At 42.4% G+C, this 25955-nt stretch overlaps 1 protein-coding gene across 1 annotated transcript in view; it reads left to right on the forward strand.

The window, feature by feature from the left end:
• Positions 1-3148: 3148 nt before the first annotated feature.
• The window catches only part of LOC136620223 (D-threitol dehydrogenase-like), a gene marked incomplete at its 5' end in the record, with an annotated part of 64811 nt that continues 42004 nt past the window's right edge, over positions 3149-25955 (forward strand). The window contains 4 exons of the mRNA XM_066594928.1: positions 3149-3280; positions 14502-14738; positions 22572-22640; positions 23345-23561. Coding sequence (XP_066451025.1) covers positions 3149-3280; positions 14502-14738; positions 22572-22640; positions 23345-23561 — 655 coding nt within the window. The remainder of the gene's footprint in view (positions 3281-14501; positions 14739-22571; positions 22641-23344; positions 23562-25955) is intronic.

Here is a 25955-nt window from a genome sequence, read left to right on the forward strand (position 1 = left end):
TCTGGTCTTGGGATCTGTATTTTGTTGATTGTGTAATACGGGGTCTGTATTTTGGGGTACTCAGGTCTGTGGTCTGTATTTTTGAGATAGTCTAATCTGGGCTCCGTATTAAGATGGAGTCTGGTCTGGGGTCTGTATTAAACGGGGATCTAATCTAGTTCCGTATTTTGGGGATTCTTTTGTATGGGGTCTGTACTAAGAGGAAGTCTAGGCTGGGGTCTGTATTTTATGGTAGACTAGCCTGTGGTCTGTATTTTAGGAACAGACTGGTCTGGAGTCTGTATTGTAGGGATAGTCTTGTATGGGGTCTGTGTTAAAGGGAAATCTTTTCTGGGGTCTATATTTTGGGGATAATCCTGTCTTGGGTGTGTATTTTGGAGACAGTCTGGTCTTGGGTCTGTATTTTAGGGAAGTCTGGTATTAAAGTGTATTCTGATATGGAGTCTGTAATTAAAGGAATCTGGTCTAGGGTCTGTAATTAAGGGAAGTCTGATCTGGTGTCTAAATTGTGGGGATATTTTGATCTGGGGTCTGTATTAAGATGGAGTCTGGACCGAGGTCTGTATTTTGAGGTATCTGGTCTGCAGTTTGTATTTTTGGATCAGGCTGGTCTTAGGTCTATATTTTAGTGATAGATTGGTCTGGGGTCTGTTTTTAGGGGGAGTCTAGCATAAGGTCTGTCTTAAAAGGGTAGTCTGATCTGGGGTCTGTATTTTAAGTATAGTCTTGTCCTGGGTATGTATTTTGGGTATAAAATAAACAAACAAACAAAAAAAAACTGCCAAAGTAAGGGCGGCTGAACACGACCGGGATAGATTCTGGATGCGGGATCCCACAATGAAATGCGACCCTGTGCCTGGACGGTGACCCCGCGTACCTGGCATTTTTTTTCATGTGCAGGCAGCCTTCTGCACTGTGGATGGTCCGTTAGACATGGTGAGCTGTTGGACATGCGCAATACAAATTATTTTTTTAGCAGAATCCGCGTCCTTTCACTTGCAAAAGAGCCGGGATCGCACGGCTACCATTGACTTCAATGGAAGCCGTCCACGCTAAATCCACTCAAAAATAGAGCATTCATCGATTTGTCCTGCAAAAGCGGAAAATCGCAATTGATTTCTGCTCATGTGCAGGAAAAAGCCCTTTTCCAGAGCATGCAATGCAAATCTGGTCGTGTGTAGCCGGCCTAAATGTTTCTAAAATGTAAGCGGTTAACTATATATGTGGACTCATAATTTTTATTATCATTACATTGGAAAAACAATATAATGTAGTAACGTTTCTTCCATAGATGCACGGTTGGATCTCCTTGTAGATTACCTTTCAATAATCACACAGTTATGTAACAGCAGTAATGAATTTCCTGAAGAGCTGAAAAAACATGTGGGTAAAGTTTCAGATATTGTTCATGGGATAAAACAGAGTTCAGCAAGAGAAGATCTAGAAGAACCCTGCAGGTAAAATGACTTCACTGCCTTCTGCGATATCCATGTATCTTGAAATGCTTTTATGGTCGAGCTGTTTCTGGTTCTTGATGGGGTTTCCAAGAATAACAAAATATTACATAAGTTAATCACATAAACATGAGAAACTTAAAAGTAAAGCAGAATTAAACTGCCATTGCGCATACACATTACTCACATAGTATTATGTAGCTTTACAGAGAGCGTATTTTTGTTCTTGCCCCTGAGGGCATTCTGCAAGCTGTGGCACTTTATCTTGTCTAGTAAATACTTGCCTAGATAACCAACATAGTCCTATCTGCTGTACAATAATGCTGGTTCCAAATTTCTTAATTTAATAGAAAATTATTTTTTATGTTCACTCTAGAAACAGAAGGTCCCTGATAAAAGACTCCACCGGTAAGTGAACCAAAGTGGAAATCAATTTAATTAAAGGGATACAGGATTTGAAAAACCACAGCTGCTTTCTTTCAAAAAGAGCACCCCTCCTGTCTACAGGTTGTGTGTGGTATTGCAGTTTACCCACATTAATTTTAACAGAGCTAAGCTGCAATACCAGACACAACCTATGGAGAGATGTGATGCTGCTTTTGTTTCTTCATAGAAAGACCTCCAGGAAAACCCTAGAATTATCACAGCATTAAAAGAAGACAAATCTGACAAGTCCATTTGGCCATTAAAAGATAACTTAGATTAATATTTAGAAAAATAACACCAGGAGCCCTGTCAATTCCCAATAAACCCTATACAGTAACCTACGATGAATCACAGACCACCCGCCCTGAAAGGGGCGACCCTGTTAGCAACCTAACCCTAAGGCCTCATTCACATGGGTATATACAAATTCGGTACATGCAATACACAGCATTTTTTCTGTATATATATATACTTATTACGTTTTTTGTTTTTTTTGTGCACATGTTGACATGTTGCATGTATATTTACTACGTTTTTTTCATGCACGCAAGAAGGTCCAATGTATGTGACAATTTTACCCCGTTGTCTCCTGCCAGGATGCGTAAAAACACAGTGATTAGACATGTAACTACATATTTGCTATCTTTTTATGCAATCCCATAGATTTTGGTTGGCAATTCTGGTCTGTGATACGGACCAAAATAGGACATGCTGCAATTTTTTTTCACATACATAAACTATGCATGTAAAAAATACACGTCTCAATATCCCAATGCAAATCAACGATGCTTATGCTGTCTGTATTATACACATAAAAAGTACACACATAGTACAGGCCGAAAATATGCCTGTGTGAATGAGCCCTAAGACTCCTTAATGCACCCTTTATAATAAGGTATTGGGGAGTATTAGGGTTAAGTTCCTGACAAGGTTGCCCCTCTCAGAGCAGGTGCTTCGTGATTCATTGTAAGTTAGTGTATAGGGTTATAGGGTTGATTGATAGGGCTTCGGGTGTTTTAAAAAAAAATATTTAAAAAGTTATACTTTAATCGAAAAAGCACAGCGCTTTTTTCTTTATGGTTTGATTGAAAGCTGCCATGTTTTTTGTGCTGTACAGCCCCTTTAATTTCAGTACAAATCTTCATACCAATGCATTCTATGTGTGTCTCCTTGTAGTTAATCAAGTATATAATATGCTGGTGCAACTGACAAAACCAAGAAAGATTCTGAATTTGCCCCATCACTCCAGTGACAACCTTCAAACTTTGCTAGACCAGTTGTCAGAAGATGGTCAGACAGTTACTTGTATTTCCAGTTCGGAACAGTATCATCCTTGGAAAGAGTCTTCTTGTGGCAAAAAGTTACATACTGAAGTGGGAATAACAAAGGACATCTTAAAGGTACTTGGCATGTAATAATAAACCTACAACTACAGATGTGTCCATTCTTATCTTAGCTGATCTTAACTTATCTAGTTAAATGGGTTCTTCAGGCAGTTTTTATTAATGATGACCTATCTTCAGGACAGCTGATCAGCTTAGTTCCGCTGCTTAGGACTCTGACTGATTGGGCACCCACTTACACCGGGAAAACACACAGGGTATGGAGCTGAAGCAGATACAAATTTTCTTTGCATTTGCGTGAAATGCCCGCACAAAATCGTGTATGAATCCACTGATATCAATGGGTTCTATTCTCTGCGTACTGCACACATAAATTTTGCATGTGCAAATATGCCCTTGTTGAGGCCTTACTGCTACAATGGTAAGTAACCTACTTATTTTTTCACTAGTCTTCCCCCCAGTTCCACAGATATTAGTGCCGCTTATTTCCATGTATGATATGCATATGAGGGCTGAATGTGATCACAGAGTGCACACTTGCACTTTGATGCTAGGGGGGTGTACATTTCAGTATCAGAGTGGCTGGCAGCTAGGCATTTTTCTCTGGTTCGTTTGGCTCCATTGGGGGATGGGGGTTTGGGGTGTGGAGTGGATAGGCAGCTGGGCACCCCTTTCTCCTTTGCTCCAATTCCTTCCTTAGCATCCCTCTGGCTTATGAGGGGAGTGGCAAGCTTTGTGCGTCTGCTGTACTTTATTCAGACTGCTTTGAAAACTGAGGTTATGTCTCACAAGAGGAGGCTCCAATAGCCACCTGACACTATCCATACCAATCGGGCATTTTTAGAGTTGGAAGGTACACTCTCCTTTGCATCAGAGCACTGGTGTCCATCCCTTTGACACATTCAGTCCTCATTTGCATATTGGGCAGCAAGCAGAACCGATATCTGGGAAAAGTAGGTGCTGATGGAAAAAAGTGGACTACCAGCAGTGCAGTGGTGCCAAGGTAGTGAGATCATAAAGCAACCCTTCAAGACCTTTATAATTGATGACCTATCCATCAATAGTTCATTGACGGGGTCTGCCGTTAGGGTTCCCCACCAATCAGCGGTCAGTGCACCAGGGCAGACATCGTCATCAGTGGTCAGGGCTGGAAGTGTAATAAGTGCCTTCACTCCCATTAAAATCTCTGGGAGAGATGACTTCTATTACACTTCCCAATCCTCACAGTGGTCAGAGCTGGAAGTGTAATAGGAGGCATCACTTCCATTGATTTCAAGGTCCATTGATTTCAATGGAAGTGAAATTGGCTATTACACTTCCTGCCCTGACCACCGATGACGTCCGTCAGTGCGATGGGCCAGATGATCAACTATTCGCTAGGGATCCCAAGGAACAGTCGGCAATAGAAAAAGTTCCTTTAAGTTTTTTGAGGACATGACAGGTCCTCTTTACCAGAGAGTTGGGTTCCTTAGCTGCAGGGCTCAATCTGCCATGTGCCTAATAGTACAATAAAAATGTATAACGAGGTCCAACTATATAGTATGTTATATTTTAATAGCTGAAACCTAAACCCTATCAATCTGCTAGAATGAGGTATCATTTCCTGACCTTCTCCACCGGTGGGTATAAAAACAGGTTAAATAAAAAATTAAGCAGACACTTTGAAATCATGTTTCAAGGAAATGAGTCAAGTTGTTTTGTTTTGCTGTCTTTATCCTGCGCTCATTTCTGTAGTTTATGCTTTTCAATCTCAAGAGAGAAGAGCTTTAGATCTGGCACATTGCTAGCAAAGTCAGAGAGCACTTTTTACAAAGTCAACAGCTCTGCATTTAGCGTTAAACTCAGGGAATAAATTATGCATGAAATTGTGGTGAAGTCTCCAGATTGCAGAATTGCTCCTTTTGATATGAAAGGTTAATTCAGAAAAAAAAAGTAGAAATAGCTTCAGATTTGAGGAATCAGTAAAAAGGGTTTTCAATTTCAAGAGCTGTTATTACAAAAAAAAATCAGAAATGTGTATTGATTTTTATGCCCTTCCTTGAGATTGTGATCGGTTACATACCTGGACCTGTGACACTACTACAGAAGGTCTGAAAGTACAATCTTGTATCATAATACGGTACATGTATTTATACTGTGTCTAATCCCTTCAGTGGGCGCTGTATTAGTATGTATGCAGTAAGCCCCCTTGTGGTGAATGCAGGCAGTCAGAATTTTATCATTTCAGCCTTCAGCAACATGACGATGTTGTGGATAGGTGGTGTTGTGACGCAGATTCGGGATACGATGAAGCAGAAGGAGTTACAAAAATATACAATGTTTATTTAAGAACAGAAGAATGCATACAAATTATGGATTAATAACGAGTAAGCAATTTAACTTTTACCATATATCTATTTAACCCGTTAAAGGGGTTGTACCAGAATTTCATGTTATAAGGGAATAACTTGCTGATTGGCAGGGATCTCACCACTAAGAACAACCCCCCCTTCCCAACCTTGAGAATGGGACTGCCGTGTCCCACTCCGCTGCCACTACGGTAGTCGCTTCTCCCCCTGCAGTGATGTCCGTAGATCCAATTATTACTTTATTATGAAAAGGGTGGTCAAAGTTATATTTTTTCAGTAAAAGTATGTTCCCCATGCAGTAAAATAATAAATTGGTATATACTCACCTCTTCCCGCTGTGTCCCGTTTTACTGCTTAGTGCTCCGCTGTTCTGTGTATTTACAGGCTGAAGATCCACCGAGTCTACCAGACATCACAGACACTACAGCCAATAATAGAGCTCCAGGATTAAGTGCTGAACTCTGTTATTGACTACAGTGCCTGTGATGTGCTTTAAACAGGCTCGCGCAGGTTGTAAACATGACATCCAAGGGGAGATATGGAGCTGTGGGTTGGTACATAGTGGGAGTCGGGAGAGGTAAGTGATACTGTTGGGCTAAACTCCCTCTCTGCCCCTTGCTGGCTGATGGCAATGGGAGGGGGTAGAACGGGAAGGACACTAGTGTGCTAATCTTCTGCCCCCTCCCTTTGCCGATAGCCGGCAAGAGGCAGACAGGGGGAGGGAAGGGGAGGAGTTTAGCAGAACTGGCATATGAGTCATTGGGACCGGACGGTGTGTTCTGGGTGAAAGATAGGCCCAGACCTATCTTTTTTGGCCGGCGTAAAATTGTCTGACCAGAATGCGCACTGTATGTGCTATGTTTCCCGGATGGCCATTTGTATGCACCGGAAAATCGCCCATCTGAACTGCTGCATTGTAATCCAATGCATCAGATGGTTGCGATTTCCTGACAGCGTTTTATAATGGCAAAATTGGCGAGATAAAACGCTTGCATGAATAAAGCCTAAGACTCATCTGAATAATACCTTTCTCCACATCACTCGAGGAAGCAAATGTTTCCCATTGTTCTTGACTCCTACTGTACACTGATGAAGGGCAATAACCCGGAAACAGCTGTATGTACATGGAGTCTGGCTTTGCTTTTAATTCCCAGTCATTGTAACAAGACCTGTATAAAAAGTCCCACTTTGACTCGAAGGAATGCTGCCTTTCAATAGGTGGCACTGTAGAGGATTTATTCCATCTCCTTTATTTGCATATTACCCAGAGGAGCGTGCGTGGCCATTTGAGTCTCCTCACTTAGTTTATAGTATATAGTTGCTCTCCCTAAGGAGAAAAGAGTGTTTCTGACCCCCCCAAAATTGTGGCATGCACTATTTAGCATATTTGCTTTGTGCTCACGTGCCACACGCTAGCAAACACAGTTGAATGAGCCAGGCTTTAGGAGGCGCTGTAGAGGACATATTTGCTGATTGGCTTGGAACACACAGCACAGTAAGCATGGAAGGACAAAACTTTCAGCCATCATCAACGATGCAAAAACATGAATCGGCTGCGGAGAAACAGAAGCTTTTTTTTTCCTTCGCTGGATATTAAATGATGGTGTCATTTCTCTAATACCATTAGTGACAAAACCTTTTACACACAAAATCATTCTTCCCATTAACACTCTCTGGGGTGCAAAATAGTCTTTTATTCTGTTGATCATGATTTGTCAATGGAGATCAGTCTCGGCGCTGAGGACAAAGGAAGAGGCATATTTCCAGTTTCTCAAAGTGATGCCAACAGAAACACTTATATTAAAGCTATACACAATCATCTATTCAGGCTCATGATAAGATAATAGGTTAGTTTTTTATGATCTGTAAAATGTTCTATAAAAAAAGACAAGATGAAGAGGATGTCGGGTTTAGAAATTTATTCTCAAACAACCTATTAGGCAATTAATAGAGGGGGTTGTATATTGCTGACCTTCATCTGTTAGCTAAAGAGTCCACTGGGTACTAAGGGTATCTCTTGCTTCTAAGGACCGGAATGTCAGAGTGTTTTACAAGCAGACTGTCAATTTTAATGGTCAATATGTAGTACTTCATTTACCCTGTGGGGGCACTGTAGGCAAATGGAATACTTCAGTTGCTGCCAGGTTCTCCCACAGAATATACCTGATCATCGAAAGTTGACAACTTCTTCAAGAGGTAATAATTTATTTGCTGAGTGGTTGGCACCCTCTAAATTTTTACATAGTTACATATTCATTGTGGGTAATAAAAATGTAATTAATACAATTACAGGGCTTTTACGTGATTTTGACATTGATGGCTTATTCTTAGGATAGGCCATCAGGGTCTGACCTCCGGGACTTCTCCCTGTCATCAAAGTGAAAGGGTTTAAAGTGCTCCTGTGAGTGTGGTTCCCTTCAGTGTTTGCACACAGCAGTTCATCCGTATAAGTGGCTATGCTTAGTCCTGCAGCTAAGTCCCGTTTAGTACCAGGTACAAATTAAAACTTGCTAAGTGAGTGTCGACCCTACTCCTGTAGTACCCTCAGCCAAGGTTCATGTTGATGCAGAATAAGGATAGGTAAAGGATTGGACAGGGCCCAGCTTAAAAGGATACAAATATAATCCCGAGGTAGGAAAAACAATGGAAGTCACCTGGTGCTTGAACGATACCCACCGCAGGTTCATTGTCATACCTGTGAATCATCCAAGACTTTAAATAGATACCATAAGTGTAGTATGCCAGAGTTGGAGGTGATGTTCACAGTAGCCATTACAGTATATGGCCCTCTCTCACCCAACTACACTACAATGAAAGATGGAGGGTTGATGGTAAGTCCTGATGCGATGTCTTGATGTAACACGATCCACGATCCACCCAGTGTCAAAGAATCGAGGGAGACAAGAAGGGTAACAGTTAGCTCATGTTTATTCAACATCCAGGTGATGATGGCAAAAGTCCTTCACAATCTAGTTTCCAAAGTCTTATTCTGAAGGTGGGGGCTGTAAGTGCTGCTGCCTTTCCATTTAGTAATTGTACTGCTGATGTGGGTTTCTTACCAATGCCCTGGAAATCTTCAGCCTGCACTATGCACCTTTTATCCTACAGAAATCAGATCCAGAAATGTCTTTTAGGAACTGTGAGGAATGGATCCTTCCCATAAACCTGCTGTCTTACACGACACTGTGTACTACGCCACTATCTGCTCTCTTCTCCTGTACTGTACTTCTGAACTTTTTGGAACTTTACAACAGCTTTTATAACTTATGCTCCTCCTATCAGCGTATAGTGCTGATTGGCTGTGAAAGGATCTGAGTTACTGGCTGTTACCAGATTGTTCTATACTTATCTAAATTTACTCTATATTAGCCACCACTTTCAAGTTGAGACATTTCACAAGATATTAAAAGCACCTTTAAAGTCACACTTATGTAATTTTACCAGAATTATCAGTGCAATTATGTAGTGATGCTTCTGGGTCACTAACATAAGTGGCTTGTACTCCTGTATGAATTACATCCACTAGGAGAGCACCAGTATTCCCAAGGATCCAAAAAGATTTTGGTGTATGACCATCAAAACTCCCCCCCAAAAAATAAGAACCAGCGCTTAGGGGTATAATGCCCAATTCAATAATGTATGGTGTATATACAAAATCAGAACTTACTCAGACTAAGGGGTAGTGACCCGTTAACTACCCCCTTCCAGGGGTAACAATAGCTAAATGTCAATCGATCAGCATCATACAAGGTCCAGTCACCATGGATGAACAGATAATGCATTTATTCCAGCTAAGACTATACAGTGTAACACGTTTCGGAAGTATCACATTTCCTCCTTTTTTACAACATGTAGAACTATAACATTTCCTATGTTTATATAGTTCACCTGATACTGAAATGTAAGTAGTATAAACTATATAAACATCTAAAATGTCATAGTTTACTATTCTTGAAAAAGGAGGATATGTAATACCTCTGAAACATGTAGCATGGTATATCTGTGGGAGGATAAGTACTATATGATGAGAGATTGACATATAGATATTGTGTGCCGAGAAGAGAACCTGAAGGGGGTACTTAACTGGTAATTACTCCCTATCTGAGTAAGTTCTCATTTGGTATTGAATGCCACACACTATTGAACTGTGCTAAGCCATGACTTTGTGAATTTACCATTTAGGTCTAGTTTACACTAAGCATTAGACTAAGGCCGGCCATACCTACCAATTTCAATAGGACCGACCATCTTATGTGTATAAAATTTTCAACCAACGGATGTTGGAGTGAAAAAGGATTGAGCATGTTGAATTTCAGCATGCACAATCTTTGTTCTCAATAGAGATAATCTGTCACCAGAGATGTCTGGCAGCAGCTTATTCCCTATTGAGAATGTATGCATGCTCTGATGAACAAAGCAAGAGAGTGTATGGGAATATCAGGAGGAATAGCTGTCGGGCAAACAGCTGTTGAAGGTGTAAGGCTACCTTTAACCCTTTCCAATCCACTGTCTTACCTCTGAAGACATTATGCTTAAGGCTGTACAGCTCCGATGTTGAAAGACATCTGTCGGGGTTCTCTTACTGTATATTACCAGCCTCTCTGCTGTCGGATCCTATCCAACATGTCACCTCATGCAGTACTGGCTTTAGCCAGCATATAGCGCCGTTGTATAACGGCAGAAAAAGAGTAAGCCCCCTAGGAAAACCAGGATACAAATTGGATTGGAAAGGGTTAATCTTTAGTAAACTATAATCTGATGTTTATAGTATGATCGGCCAATTGGGAAATTGTAATCTTGTTAGATTTGGATTGATCATCATAAATATTTACTGTTGGGCAATCAATCGGTAGTTCATCTGTTAACTAGTTGTAGATCTATGTGTAGCTCAGGCTACAAATAATTAGGATATTTTATCAGACAACTTGACAAAATGTTTAACCAAATGATACTTTTTGACACCAACACATTGGCACCTATTTAAGAAGCCATGGGCACCAGAATTTTGGTGTCCAAAAGTTGCAAATTTCGTGCACGCATCAAAACTGCATCTTTTAGTGTGTTTAAGCCATGCCCTGACACTTTTTCAAGACGTGGATTGGGCCCTGTTTTGTGGGGCATGGTCATGCATGGTCCATCACAGTTTTTATAATCAACACCAGAAACTGGCATAGACTATAGCAAAAAACCTACTCCAGCTTAGAACTGGTGTAGATTTTCATCTGGTGCACAGGAGTCCTGCCAGATGAGACAAATGTATTAAGGTGTTTGTGCCTCTTAGTACATTTTTCGCTCATAGCTTGGAGCAGGGTTTACTTAGGCCTCTTTCACACGAGAGTATATCAGCCACCGTTTTCACGGCCGGCTGATATACACTACCCCCTGATGCATTGGATTTCCATGCATCAGATCACATGGCTGTATTCCAGCAGCGTGAAAAATGCCAGACACTTTTATGCTGGGTCGAAAAGATAGTCCTAAAACTATCTTTCCAGCCGGAAAACATCGGCTGCTACATGGGCTCCTATGGAAGCCAATGATAGCGGCCGGAGAAGGGAAGTAGGAGGGAGTTTAGCAGCGGGACTGCTAAACTCCTTCCCCCTTTTCTCCTCCCCTCAGGCTGTTTGCAATGGGAGAAGGGGACAGGGGCGAAGCTAAGAGCCATCCCGTCCCACCTCTATCCATTGCTGGCTGCGGACAAGGGGCGGGGAGCTTAGCTCCGGCCCCGCCCCCTTCCATTGCCAACAGCCGGAGAGGAGGAGAGAGAAGGTGAGCCGGCAAAGAGGAGGGAAGGGGCAACAGCATGGCAGCATGGTAGCCTTGGCATATATGCGCCATTACCCATGCCATCTGAATGGGTGCACAAATGTTAGATTTGTGCCCCTGTTCACACGTTTTTATGCATCAGATCGTAGCACATATCGACTGGCCGATATACGCTTGTGTGACGTGTGAAATGCCAGCCTAAGTAAATAAACAGCATAATTTGTATTTGGCAAGAAGATTAATTGGTCAATTTTGGTTTTTCAGCTGGTTTTAGTTGGCTATCAGCTGTTCTTCGTCATGGGTATTCATGAGAATGACATTTAGGTGAACTTACTTGGTTTAATGTTTATACATTGAATGATCACTGCATTAGGAAAAGTTGCCATGTGACATCTTGTGATCTTGTGTGCGGCACAACATGATGGCCACATCACAATCTGCTCTTAGATAAAGTGCTGACCTCTCCTCTGAGCAGCAGAAGGCAACATTTGGCAGTCATGAGTAAATATGGTGACTTGAGTGACTTTGATTGCGGACAGATTGTTGGTGTCCATAGGTGTGGTGCGAATATTCCTGAAACAGTCACGCAGGCCATGTGTGCCTGATTCTAGAAATGAGTGTTGGGTGGCATGTCTGGTATTTCAGCAATTATGTGCAACAGTGGACCAACAGACCCAGCAGCACAACAGTGGGGAAAATAGACAAATATTAACAATGACCATGCGGCTTATTTTGCATGGACTGTGGTTAAATAGCCAAAGACCGACAAGGTTGATCCTATTTAATTACCAACAATGCCTTGCATGGACCCAGGAAAGACATCAATGGATTTTGGACACATATAGAAGGTCGTCTGAAGTGATGAGCCCTGTTTCTTGCTAAACTATACAGATAGCCCAGTCCGCATCTGGCATAAACAGCATGAAGCCGTATGTCATGCACTGTTGGGATTCAATACGCTGTTGGTGCCGGTGTCATGGTCTGGGGAGTGTTTCCTGACATGATAGTCTCTGCAATAGCTCAGCACTCCCTCCTAGGCTGTGAACTGTGATGTAGCGTACATTGCCAGGCAGGAAGGAGACTGTATATAATGTCACAGGAAGAAGAATTCACCAGCTGGAAGTGAGGTGACCCAGGGGACTGCAGGAGACAGGAGATGATAGGGGAGGTGAAGATCTAGTAAGTCAAATGACGGGGAGGAATAGATAAGTATAGATTTTTTTTTTCATGACAGTAAATGTTCCTCTCCCCACTTAAGTTACATAATGTCACATCTGTACATATAAATCTCTCTTATTCAATGTGCTTGGGTGGAGATCACCAGAAGATATATGTAAATACACTCATTGTAAAAAAAAAAATCCTAGAAGGAGTTGTCAGAATTAAATGAAGCTTTCTATGAGTTATTATAATGTTGATATAAGTAAGAATAATTTATTGTGGAAAACTGATTCCTTGAAGAAATGCTTTAGCCCCCTGTTGGGCCACCTCTAGCTTGGATGCAAGATGTGATATAACTGGGTATGGAGGCATATTGGTTCTGTATGGTATACCACGGCATATTGGTCTACATTTGCCTCTAGATTGTGCAAACTCATAGGCTGTTGAAGTTAGTATCCCAGATGGTCCCATATATGTTATTTTGGTGATAAATCTAGTGACTGGGCAGCCATGGAAGAATGACAATGTTGTGGGGGCACCTGTGACCCCTTTGTGTGTGCGGCCGAGCATTATCCTGCTGGACAATGCCTCTTAGAAGCCCTGCTATGAGAGGAACACATGTGGCTGCAGGATGTCCTGAACATATCGCTGAGCTGTCGTTGTTCCTCGTACTAGTACTAGGGATGAACGAATATCGTATGCGATGGGCCACCAGACCATAACAGTAGCAATGAGGGCAGTGTGCCGCTCCACAGCAAAGGCAGGATTGAGGTGTTCTCCCCTAGGTTTCCAGACACGAACAAGGCTGTCATCAATGTCCAAACTAAACTGGATTTGTCACTGAAGACATCCCAGTTCTACTCCGTAGCAGTCCAGTTTCATTGTTCACAACACCATTGCAAATGGAGGCGACATTGGGTGGATGTCAAAGGCAGAACACGTAATGGGCGCTGCGAGACCAATTATCCTGCATCCAAGTGCCTGGAAAAGGTTCCGCCAAACACAGGGGCCTGTAAATTTGGTGCCACCTGTCTCTGGATGGCGGACAATGAAAAGGTTGGAGCTGCTTGTCGTATGATCAAATGATCCTCTTTACTGATAGTCTGTTAAGGATGTCCAGAGCCCGGTCACCTTGTGTGCCCTCAGGCATCCACTGGTCCCAACACCTCCTAACAATCTGGTCAAAACAACCCCGGTGGCAGCAATTCATTGATACGACCATCCAGCTTCTTGCATTCTATTAATGCGCTTCTCTCAGACTCTGGTAACTCGGTGAAATTTATTCTTTTCCGTACATAGGTACATCCAGTGGTCAATAAGCTCTACACAAGCGTAAAAAGAGGTCACTACACACAAGGAGCCTCTGAGAGCCTTTATAGGTCAAGGGGGGAACCACTTTTAGGGCCTCAGGTGACAAGACCATTCATCTAATCACCCCACCACTCTAATCATCTACATATCTGCCTGAGATGGAACTGCATGCCGAGTTTTGCAGCAAAACGGAAACTTCTTCTAGGTTCTTGATTTTTTTTGACAAAGAGTGTATTCATGCATGAGAACATACACGGAACAGTTCCAAGAATACTGCCTGGAATGTCATCCATTTAATTACCGTTGCCTACGGTCAAAAACTCTGAGACATTATTTGACTGTGATTTTTTATTCAATCAGTGAGGCCTCTCACTTCGGCATAATTACATGATTATGGGCCTGAAGTAATTATTTTTGCCGTTAATTAGCAATAATAAATAACCACTTCAGCCTCACTCTTCACCCCGGTGACCTTCTTTATCCTAAACTTGACTCTGCTATTCTGTAATTTAACGCCACTTTAGGCTAGCGGAAAAAAATGATGTACGGTTTTCCTAGAGGACACAGCTACATTTCCGTGCTTTGGTTCTGCTCGCAATCTATCTGAGTCTCCTTCATTATCACACAGCTCTTTCCATTTTCACACTTAATCAAGATACATCTGTATTCCGTGTCTGTTTGTTGTCTTGCAGAAGTTAGCCGCTTCGGGCGAGCAATATGACATGGTGTTTATCGACGCTACGGAGGAGAATCCTATAAACTATTACAACCTGATTATGAACAGCAATATGCTAAAAATGGATGGTGTGATTTGCGTACAAAACGTTTTTGCAAACGAGACGAGAAGCCAGGAGCACATCAATGATGAGATGGGATTAAGGTCCAAGGAAATGACAGATGTAATTAATGCAGACACCAGAGTGAAGCAGGTTAGTGCTATCAGGCAGGAATACAGAATGCAATACTCGGGCGTGGGGAGAGTAATTGAACAAACAGAAGGAAATATTTAATTTTAACAAACCAGTTAGAACAGATAGCTGCCTTTATTGCTTTTGCTAGCAGGGACCCAGCAGTTTATAATAGGTCACTATTAAAGGGGAACTCCAAGTGAACATTTTTTATTGCAGATTCCCTTTTTCATGCAATAATAGGATATTATTCAAATTATTTTTTATTAAATCATCTGACATTGCATTAAAATTCTTTTTTTTGTTCTGTATGAACAGAAAGTAGTCATGGATGGCTCCATTTTGGCTACAAATGAACTTGGCAGGAAGCCAAGAATGTAAATATTTAACTTTGTTGCAATTTTCTTATGCTTGTTTGGAATGCAGTTAAAGGGGTTGTCCCGCGAAACCAAGTGGGGGTATACACTTCTGTATGGCCATATTAATGCACTTTGTAATGTACATTGTGCATTAATTATGAGCCATACAGAAGTTATTCACTTACCTGTTCCGTTGCTAGCGTCCTCGTCTCCATGGTGCCGTCTAATTTTCAGCGTCTAATCGCCGGATTAGACGCGCTTGCGCAGTCCGGTCTTCTTCTTTTCTGAATGGGGCCGCTCGTGCCGGAGAGCGGCTCCTCGTAGCTCCGCCCCGTCACGTGCCGATTCCAGCCAATCAGGAGGCTGGAATCGGCAATGGACCGCACAGAAGACCTGCGGTCCACCGAGGGTGAAGATCCCGGCGGCCATCTTCACAAGGTAAGTAAGAAGTCACCGGAGCACGGGGATTCAGGTAAGCACTATCCGGTTTTCTTTTTTAACCCCTGCATGGGGTTTGTCCCGCGCCGAACGGGGGGGCTATTGAAAAAAAAAAACCCGTTTCGGCGCGGGACAACCCCTTTAACTCCTGATGTTTCATAGCAATGGATTACATTTAGATCTTCTTCTCCACCATACAGAAGTACAATTCAATGCTATATAGAGCCTTTCGGTGATGACTAATATCATGGTTTCTTTTTTTGAAAGGTTGAAGGTACATTTTAGTTCTAAATCTATTGCTTCACTTCACAGAGCCAGAGTGATAAATGATAAAACCCTGTCCATTTGTAGCCACTAGAAGGAATTTAGGAATTTATTGAAGATACAATTATTATCTAGTTTAATTGGAGCTGTATAAATCTATATTCATTAGAGGTGTTATGCCGAGATGGCATCTCATGTGCATATGCTCTCTTAAGGCATATGACCGTTATAAGGCAGCAGGGGCATAACTAAAGGCTCAGGTGCAAAAGTTCAGCTCAGGACCCCCATCCCACGTTACCACACTTGACTGCTGGCCATGAGCTGCTTGGAGCATTCTGGAGCATCATTGGGTTTCTTAGGAGATCTACCCATGTGACTCTAGCAACCAGAGATTGTGCTAAAGTCTGACAAGATTAGGGACATGAGCTCCAAAACCCATCACCCCCCTCTCCTCCACCAGTAAAAAAAATACACACATCTATCTATCTATCTATCTATCTATCTATCTATCTATCTATCTATCTATCTATCTATCTATCTATCTATCTATCTATCTATCTATCTATCTATCTATCTATCTATTGCAGTGACCGACCCAAACGTAGGAGGCATTGAGCAGCAAGGGGAAAAATGAGACGATAGTCACAGTGGCTCTGCTGCTCCCCCTGGCAGAGTGGGGAAAAAATGCCGGTCTTAGGGTCAGACTACAGCAGTGGTAAATAAATAATAAAAATAAAATAAAAGTAGGTAGTTGTTATAACCTGCTACCCGCAAAGTCAGATAGGGTAAGATGTTAATTTGTTGTGACACCAGTCCCTATCTGTAGAGACCCATTCCAAACCAAATATTAACTATAAAAAGTGGATAACCAAACAATAATGGGGCTAGTCCCTGTTCCCGAAGTGTCAGTGTGAATGTCGATGATGGGAAGAGACTTCCAGCCACAGACTGTAGCTAGTGCAAACAACTTGTACACTTTTATTTGCAGGGAGACAGAGAGTGATTGGTTGTTCAGTATTTATATCACTTGCATTATATTCAGTTGAGGTAAATCATAGACGTTCATTACACTTGCAGACAAAAATGTTGCTAACACTTTTCTCAGGGGACCAACATTAGCTTCCAGCTTTTCCTCCCTGGCTTTGACTAGTACTTGACACTTGGATTACTGACTTGATTTCTCTTCTCTCTCCTTCTCTTTCTTTTTCTTTCCTCTGCTAACTCTGCATCACAGCTTGGTATTGTACTCACACTTTAGATGTTACTGCCCACTGCACTGGCTAGTGTGGATGGTTGCCTTCTTCCTCCACTGTCTCTATCTTGGGTTCCTCTGGACTAGACTATCTCCAGGCCTGGACTAGACTAGCTAACCCCATCCACTCTTTGTCTTTTATGCTCTCTCCACTAACCAATCCTGAGATAGGAGAAAACTGACTACCCAATCCCAGGCTAGCTAGGGGTGATTGACAGGTGTGAGATCAGGATAGGTTGCATTCTGCAAAGTCATACAGTGCTAGGTAGTGAAAACACCAGAATATAACACTTTAGTGCCCATTTAAAGTCACAAACACATAATTACATACACACACACACACACACATACATACACACACACACACACACACATATATATATATATATATATATATATATATATATATATATATATATACACCCATTCACATTACATAATACTAGTAATGCTGTGAGACCCCTCTGGGGTACGACACTATCATCTATCTATCTATCTATCTATCTATCTATCTATCTATCTATCTATCTATCTATCTATCTATCTATCTATCATCTTGCAGTCACCATATGTACAAGACAACTTTTATAACATAGTGGGCTTAGATAAAGTGGTTTAGCTCTCAGATACCTCAAAATAATGCTGTCAGCATATAATAGTAATACATAGTGACAGTGTTACATTATATTTAGGGTTGTTTTACACAGGACGACTGTTGGGACCATAAGCACATGGCAGCTGTCCCAATGATTATTGCACTTCTGCAGCGTTAGTCATTCAGTGAATGGAGGCAGAATACACTGGAGATCTCTTCCAGTCACCCGCATCCATTCACTGTGAACAGGCGGTCGCTCAAAGATGAACAACTGTGTACAGTGAGATTGAGTCGCTCACAAGTCATTTAGTTTCATTGAGCCGAAAGAGAGTAACCACTGAGTGATTTCAATACATTGTTGGGTCCCATGTTCACACAAGACAAACATCACTGAAAATTGCTCCTTTGAGCAATTTTTTTTGGCCCATATTTATCCCGTGTAAAGCTGCCCTTACCTCCAATGATGTTACAATGATGTCACAGGTGACATCTCTTTGATTGGCGACATCCATTGTTTATTGTTCTTTTCCTGATCAATAGCTATCAATACCCAAGTCAAACAGACTGCAGTCATCTGTACCTGCACCCTTACCTAAACCATACAGCTTGCAGTTATCTTTACCTATACCGAAACCATACAGCCTGCAGTCATCTGAGCTTGTAATGAAACCTAAATCATACAGCCTGCAGTCATCTGTACCTGTACCCATACCTAAACCATACAGCCTGCAGTCATCTCACCTGTACCCATACCTAAACCATACAGCCTGCAGTCATCTGTACCTATATTCATACTTAAACTATACAGCCCACAGACATCTCACCAGTACCCATACCTAAATTATACAGCCTGCAGTCATCTGTATCTGTACCCATACCAAAACCACACAGCCTGCAGTCATCTGCAGCTGTACCCATACCCAACCCATACAGCTTGCAGTCATCTGTACCTGTACCCATACCTAAACCATACAGCCTGCAGTCATCTGTACCTGTACCCATACCTAAACCATGCAGCCTGCAGTTATCTGTACCCATACCAAAGCCATACAACCTATAGTTATCTGCACTTGTATCCATACCTAAGTCGTACAGCCTGCAGTCATCTCCACCTGTACCCATACCTAAACCATACAGCCTGCAGTCATCTGCATCTGTACTCATCCCTAAACCATACAGCCCGCAGTCATCTCACTTGTACCCATACCTAAACCATACAGCCTGCAGTCATCTGTATCTGTTCTCATCCCTAAACCATACAGCCTGCAGTCATCTGTACTCATCCCTAAACCATACAGCCCGCAGTCATCTCACCTGTACCCATACCGAAACCACACAGCCTGCAGTCATCTGCAGCTGTACCCATACCCAACCTATACAGCTTGCAGTCATCTCTACCTGTATCTATACCTAAACCATACAGCCTACAGTCATCTGTACCTGTACCCATACCAAAACCGTACAGCCTGCAGTCATCTGTACCTGTGTAACGTCCCCTCAGCAACTAAGACACAAAGCACACGCTGAGGAGATGGCGGGGTAGAGATGGCACTTGTCACGGTGGCTATACCAAAGTCCTCCCCAGAGGGGCACGTGGAACCTCAGCGAAGGCACCGCTAGGCCTCTTCCAGGCAACGCTGTGACAACGGTTACCCGAATAATGGTGTGGTGGACCTGAAGAGTTTGTCACGCATGATGCCACCGTTCCTTTACCCCATTTGATATCCGACGGGCAAATAAGAAAGTCCACGCACAGTTGAATTAGAAACTTTAATCACTGGGAACGGGCAGTGACTGGAACTTTACTTATCCACTTGAAAGCTTCACACACCAGAGCAGGAAGAACAGTTCAAAGAAGTCAGGGAGGAGAACACAGGATGAAACCGGACCTACAGTCTGAGTTATCTGTATGACTCCGTTCCTGGACAGATACACCAGAGGAGGACACAACAATCCACTGACACTCACTTGCAGGTGGATACTTGAACACTGCACAGTGGATCCTTCTCTCACTTACACTTAAGGTAGGAGTCCTGGAGTTGGAATATCAGGACACCTCTCCTCTGCTTCAATTCTTCACCACATGAGAGTTTAAGGTACCCCCATGTGGCCGGCACTCTCTCTCTACACTCTACCATCAAAAAACTGGAACTCCAAAGACAGACTGACCGACGAACAGACTACACCTTTTGGCTTGTACTTCTATATTGGTTACATTTTCCAGACCTATCCCAGATATTCATAGGCATTAACATCTTACATGCTGCAGCTGTACAATACACATAACTAGAGAAAAGACAATTTGCACAGTGCATCCACATAGAAGACATGGCATGTATGACAGTTATGGAGGGGCTAGATATATGTAATTTGGGCCACTACACCTGTACCCATGCCTAAAACACACAGCCTGCAGTCCTCTACTCCTTAATCAATACCTAAACCATACAGCCTGCAGTCATCTGCCCCTGTAAGGATACCTAAACCATGCAGCCTGCAGTCATCTAAACCTGTACCCATACCTAAACTATACAGCCTGCAGTCGTCTGTATCTGTACCCATAATGAAACCATACAGCCTGCAGTTATCTCACCTGAACCAATACCTAAACAATACAGCCTGCAGTCATCTGTACCTGTACCCATACCTAAACCATACAGCCTGCAGTCTTCTGTACCTGTACCCATACCTAAACCATACAGCCTGCAGTCATCTGTACCTGTACCAATACCTAAACCATACAGCCTGCAGTCATCTGTACCTGTACCAATACCTAAACCATACAGCCTGCAGTCATCTGTACCTGTACCAATACCTAAAATATACAGCTTGCAGTCATCTGCACCTGTATCAATACCAAAGCCATGCAGTGTACAGCTGCAAATACATTTACATACATGATCTAGCCACTTGGCATAAGTTTCCCAAACATGGCTCATTTCCTGGACTTCATGAAAATGTGTTTGTAGCCCCTTGGACCGTGTTAATGCTTCATGTTTGTTTTGTTTTTTGCATTTTTGAACCACAATTTAAAAAAAAAAAACACATGTGTTTTTAAGAAACAGCATACACTATTAAAGACTGCATGTGGCTTTAAACAATGCATGCGGTGTTTAAAAAGCACATGGTTTATGAAAACCGTATGCAGGTTTTTGATGCATTTCTTTAATTGTGTGTAAAGTATGCAATCCTATACAGAGGTTACCCAGGTTAAACAAGCATGGTCCATATCATTACTGTGGTTCCCTAAAATAGGACCTATCCCGAAAATAAGCCCTACCCTGATTTTGGGGGAGGCTTGAAATATAAGCCCTACTCTGAAAATAAGTCCTAGTTAGATTACCTTCTGCTGGTCTCCAGAGCTCCAGTGCACTTGCTTCAGTCCTCGGCCACTGACAAAAGATCGCCTCCTGGTTACGGGAATAAATTCCGCCTCGAGGAAGTGATGGCTCTGATTGGTTCAGCCAATCAATGACACTGCACAGGACTCTGTGCAGTGGCTTCAGCTCCAACCCTAGTGTATCCAGGTGCCGCTGTCTGGGAAACCCCTTGATCAGTCATCTTTTTTGTGTGGTGAGGGGGCGCCCCTAGCTTAGGGGCCAGGTTGCTATTGAGACCCTTGCAACCCTATTGCTATGCCATTGTAATTGCTATGCCATTGTAATGCTATAGTGGAGGATCCAGTTGCTCTGGATCCTCCACTATATACCAGAACAGAGTAAGAGCCAGGTCAGTAAGAGCGGTTCCTGACCTGGCAGACCTTCTACTGTCTTGTTATTACAGGACAGCTATTTATGTAAATTGCTATTCTGTAAAGCTATATTTTCCCTGCATTGGCTGCTGCATGGGAAATATCAGGCTGGCAACAGTGTTCTGCAGTAAAATTAGAAGTTTGTCAGAGGTGCCTATAGTGGAATTTGGGGTGATCAGCTGATTGCTCCGAGACCTACATTCTCAAATGGGTTGTGTATCAAGCCGCAACTCCTGCTAGTCGCAGTTGAAGATGGCCAGAATCCTATCTTTTAAAAGGTGTTGGATCGGGATTTTAAAAAAATATGTCTAACAACAGGGATAATGTGCACAATTCAATCCTCTGCAGCTCCAGTAATACTGCTCTGGTGGTCCCTACTGGTCTTTGCTATGATGACATTCTATACATACACAGCAAGTCAATAGCCTCTGCGGCAGTGCCTGCATCTGTGGCACATTACCATTGAGGCCAGTGATTGGCTGCAGTGGTCACATCGATGTACACCACTTCATCACACCAGCAAGTGGTGCTGAGGTGGCAGGGGATATAACTGGTAATGAATGGTTTTTTTTTTTTATTATTCCCCATGGTGAGATGACTTTTTAGGGATCTTCCACGCGGGATGGAAAAGGCCACATGACGCACCACAAACTGCAGTAAATTCTGTACCAAAATGCACCAACTACCTGCAGATTTTGATGCAGAATTGAAAATGGCTTACAACCTGCCTGCAATTCCTCATGAAAATCCGCAGTTAAATCTGCGAATTTTGGTGTGGAAATCCACAGCTGTGGATTTGGCTGCATCCTGCAGCATAATTGCATCTCGTGTGAAAGGCCCCTTAAAAAATTCTAGGCAACCCTTTTAACTGCATACAGTAAATTTTAAGTGATACACTTTAAAAATACAGGTTGACTCTTTATGATATATGCTAGAAAATTAAACGGGTTGTCTAGTTTTAGAAAAACATGGCTGCCTTTTTCAGAAAATAGCGCCACACCTGACCACAGGCTGTGTGTGGTACTGCAGCTCTGTTGCATTCACTTCAATGGAGCTGAACTGCAAAAACAAACACAATTTATGGACTGGTATGGTGCTGTTTCTAGAAGAAGGCAGTCATGGTGTTCTAATTCTGGTCAACCCCTTTCATTATACACATAGTATTACTCATATTTTCTGTCTTTGTATCCTAAAGGTTGCAGTACCAGTGGAAGGTGTTATAGTCATCAAAAGAATACCTGTTTCCCCCACTGGTGACACAATGGTAAGGCCGTATTACATTCACAACGAGGAATATCAGCAGTAATTAATCTGAGTCAAACAGAGTCTGGAAAGGAGAAGAGTTTCTACCCCAAAGACATAAAAATTAGTATTTGTAAATATAGGGCCCTCCTCGCCAAATTGTAGTTTTATTGACTGCATTTGTTTCCGGGAATGACAAATAACAAACATAGGGACCATTGGAGCCCCCAGTTTTATGAAGTTATGTCGGGGTGTATACCTTTAAAAATAGGCTGGAAAGGCTGGGTGACAACTCTTTTAAGGGTTCTAATAGCTGCTATGTCATCGATCGAGAGATAAACAGCAATAAGTGGATTTTCTAAGAAAATTGTCAAAAAGGAACATAAAATTAGAAAAATGAGGCATACGGCCATCTTTTCATGGGTTCACACAATGACTGTGACATAGTGATATCAGAAGTTTCTAGAATATCTATGTAAGTCAAAAACACAGTAGAAACCAGAGACCTCTCTTCCACCCAAGACATGGCGTTGGTCTGCTCCCGAAAGCTCAGAGTTGGTGAAGCCCAGCCCTTTCTTGAATGCGCCTTCAACCTTTTGTCTTCAAGACTAAAGTTGTCCTATTGAAGAAAATGTGTAGAGTTATTCTTGAGGTCTTTATAGAACCCACAAGGGTGGAAGTGCGAAAAGAACTATAATGGATCCTTACTATTACTTTCCTATGTAGAAAGAGATTGTAACGGATGACGTTTTTCGAGGACTTAATGGTCGATGTATACTGGATCGCCTGCGTTTGGATGGGAAGGTCGCCTATGTCACTGGAGGAGGTCAGGGCATTGGAAGAGCCTTCGCTCATGCTTTGGGAGAAGCCGGTGCTAAAGTGGCCATCATAGACATGGTACTAGAGAAAGGCGAGGCTGTGGCCAATGAATTACACCTGAAAGGTACAGTATGTTGAATGTTCCCAAGTAATTGGAAATAGTTGTTTTAAGGGATTGAGAATTCAGTATCAATTTACTAGATCCAGAACCATGAAAAGAGACTAACTAATGGCATAATTAGTTTAAATAAGCTATTTTGGTGCATAATAATGCATTTTCATGCACGGAAACTCTGCGCATTGTGGTTTGTTTTTTTTGCGGGCAGGTTCATTGCATTTTTTGCGTGTGCATAAAAAAATACAAGATGGCCCCACTGATTTCTAGAGTAAATACACAGTGAAAACGCATTTATCATGCGTGTGCATTGCATTGCCATTGACTTGAATGGCCTATTTCGGTCCGTAATACGGACCAAAGTAGGGTATGCTGTGATTTTTTTAAGACTCCGATCTGAATGCCCCAATGCAAATCAATGGGGTTTCAGTGCTGCGTATTATGCGTGTTACAATGTGTGCATGCATTATGCAGCTTAAATATGCCTGTGGGAATGAGCCCTAAGGCACTGCTCTTCCTAGACCCATGACGTTCATGTCCGTGTTACTCACCAGTGTTTAGGACTAGTGTTGAGCAAACTGAACCAGTAGAACCCTTTTCAGGTTTGACTTTGTGCCAGACTAAACTTTTGGCAAAGTTCAACCCGAAACAGGGTGTTATTGGTTTGGTCCGAAACAGGGTGTTATTGGTTTGGTCCGAAACAGGGTGTTATTGGTTTGGTTAGCTCAAACTATATAGGTCTGTGCTGTCTGTTGTAGACCTGGGCAGCACATGGATGGAAAATATGTTCACATGAATTAGCCCTAAGTCTAGGGTTCATCAGTTGACTACATGTCCAACAGTATAAGTAGCATTATTAGTACTGCAGAGTCCATCTTTTATTTCACTATATTATGGGACAGTGCATTGCCTTAGGTTATCACTTAAGTGTGTCAAATTGCTAAGGGCAGATGGCACACTGAGTCCCCATGGAACCGTATTGCAGACCTATAGTCACTGTGCGTGAGACACCACAGTCTCCCCCCGAAGCCATCCTACTAATGATGAATAGGAAAGAATCGAGCATGCTGGGAACTTGTACTTACAGATTCTCATAGAATCCATGTAAGAAATGAAATGTTTGTGACACTTATTGTGAAATCGAAGGCATGCAATGGGCAAATAGCAATCCGCACAACATCTCAGCAAAGTTACTATTTGCAAATATCACAATCCAGCAGTGTCAGACCGGGGTACCTTGGGCCAAACTGTAATAGCTAATATAGCGAAGCGGCACTGGAGCTGGATGGATCCTCAGCCACAGGCCTGCTGGACCGGTATTGGTGCCCCCTACTGGGGGTTTACCTTGGTTTTCTGGCTTAGGTCTCTGCTCCAGGATGGTCATTGTCAGAGCAGATAACTTCCAATCTGGCTCAGGCTTAACCATTCCACGGAAAGCCTGGTCTGCTTGGGGTAACCCAAAGGGTATGGAGAAAAAATTCATGAGGCAATTGGAAGGCCATCTCAGGAAACAAATATGGATAGTTTTATTGTAACAAACTATAAACAGCCTAAAACAGGAACAAACTCAATGGAGAAGCTTCAAAAGTCTCCAAGTCCACGTCCACGACAACATTGGCAGGGAGGGAATAGAGGAGGCAGTCTCTCTATCTATCTGGCTAACCCGGTCTCACCGTGGTCGTCTTGGAGGTTTAAAGATCTGTAGGGACCCCATACAGCTTACACATCTCCGAGAATAAACTTCCAAACGCCACTCCCCACTCCCAACGCAGTTCTGCTCCCTCGCACATGGAACTGCCACAATGGGAGGTGGATTGTAAGCAGATTTTTCCCAGATTTGGTGCCAAAGTCCGTTATTTGAGCTGATAGTAAAAATCTTAAAAATTCCAGCCATTTAATTTTTAACACCAAAATTCAGTTGTGAAGTCTGTGTGAATCCTTACCAAAAGGATACTTGGCAATACAATTGCAGCTTAAAGGAGTTGTCTAGTTTTGAACTATTTATGGTCTATCCTTAGAAAATCATCAATTGTAGATCAGAAGGGGTTCGTCACCCAGGACCTGTGCTGATCACTAGGCTGGTGTGCTCATGCACTGGGCTGAATTTTGCAGGAAGCAGACAGCTCTGTTCTCACTGCAGTGGCCAGGCTTGGTATTGCAGGCTAAGTTTCCATTCATTTCAATGCTGCAATACCAAGCCTTGCCACTACAGTAAGAACAGAACTGTCAACCCAGAGAGCAGCTGGTTCTCAGGTGTTGTGGGCAACAGACCCCCTCCAATATACTATTGATGACGTGTTCTGAAGATAGGTCATCAATAGCTTACAAACTGAACAGTCCATTTAATATCTCTCTATTCCTTTAATCTTACATCCAATAGTCCAGAAATTCTAGTTCTTTGCT

Source organism: Eleutherodactylus coqui, chromosome 3, assembly GCF_035609145.1.
Source record: "Eleutherodactylus coqui strain aEleCoq1 chromosome 3, aEleCoq1.hap1, whole genome shotgun sequence".
In the NCBI taxonomy this organism is placed as follows: domain Eukaryota; kingdom Metazoa; phylum Chordata; class Amphibia; order Anura; family Eleutherodactylidae; genus Eleutherodactylus; species Eleutherodactylus coqui.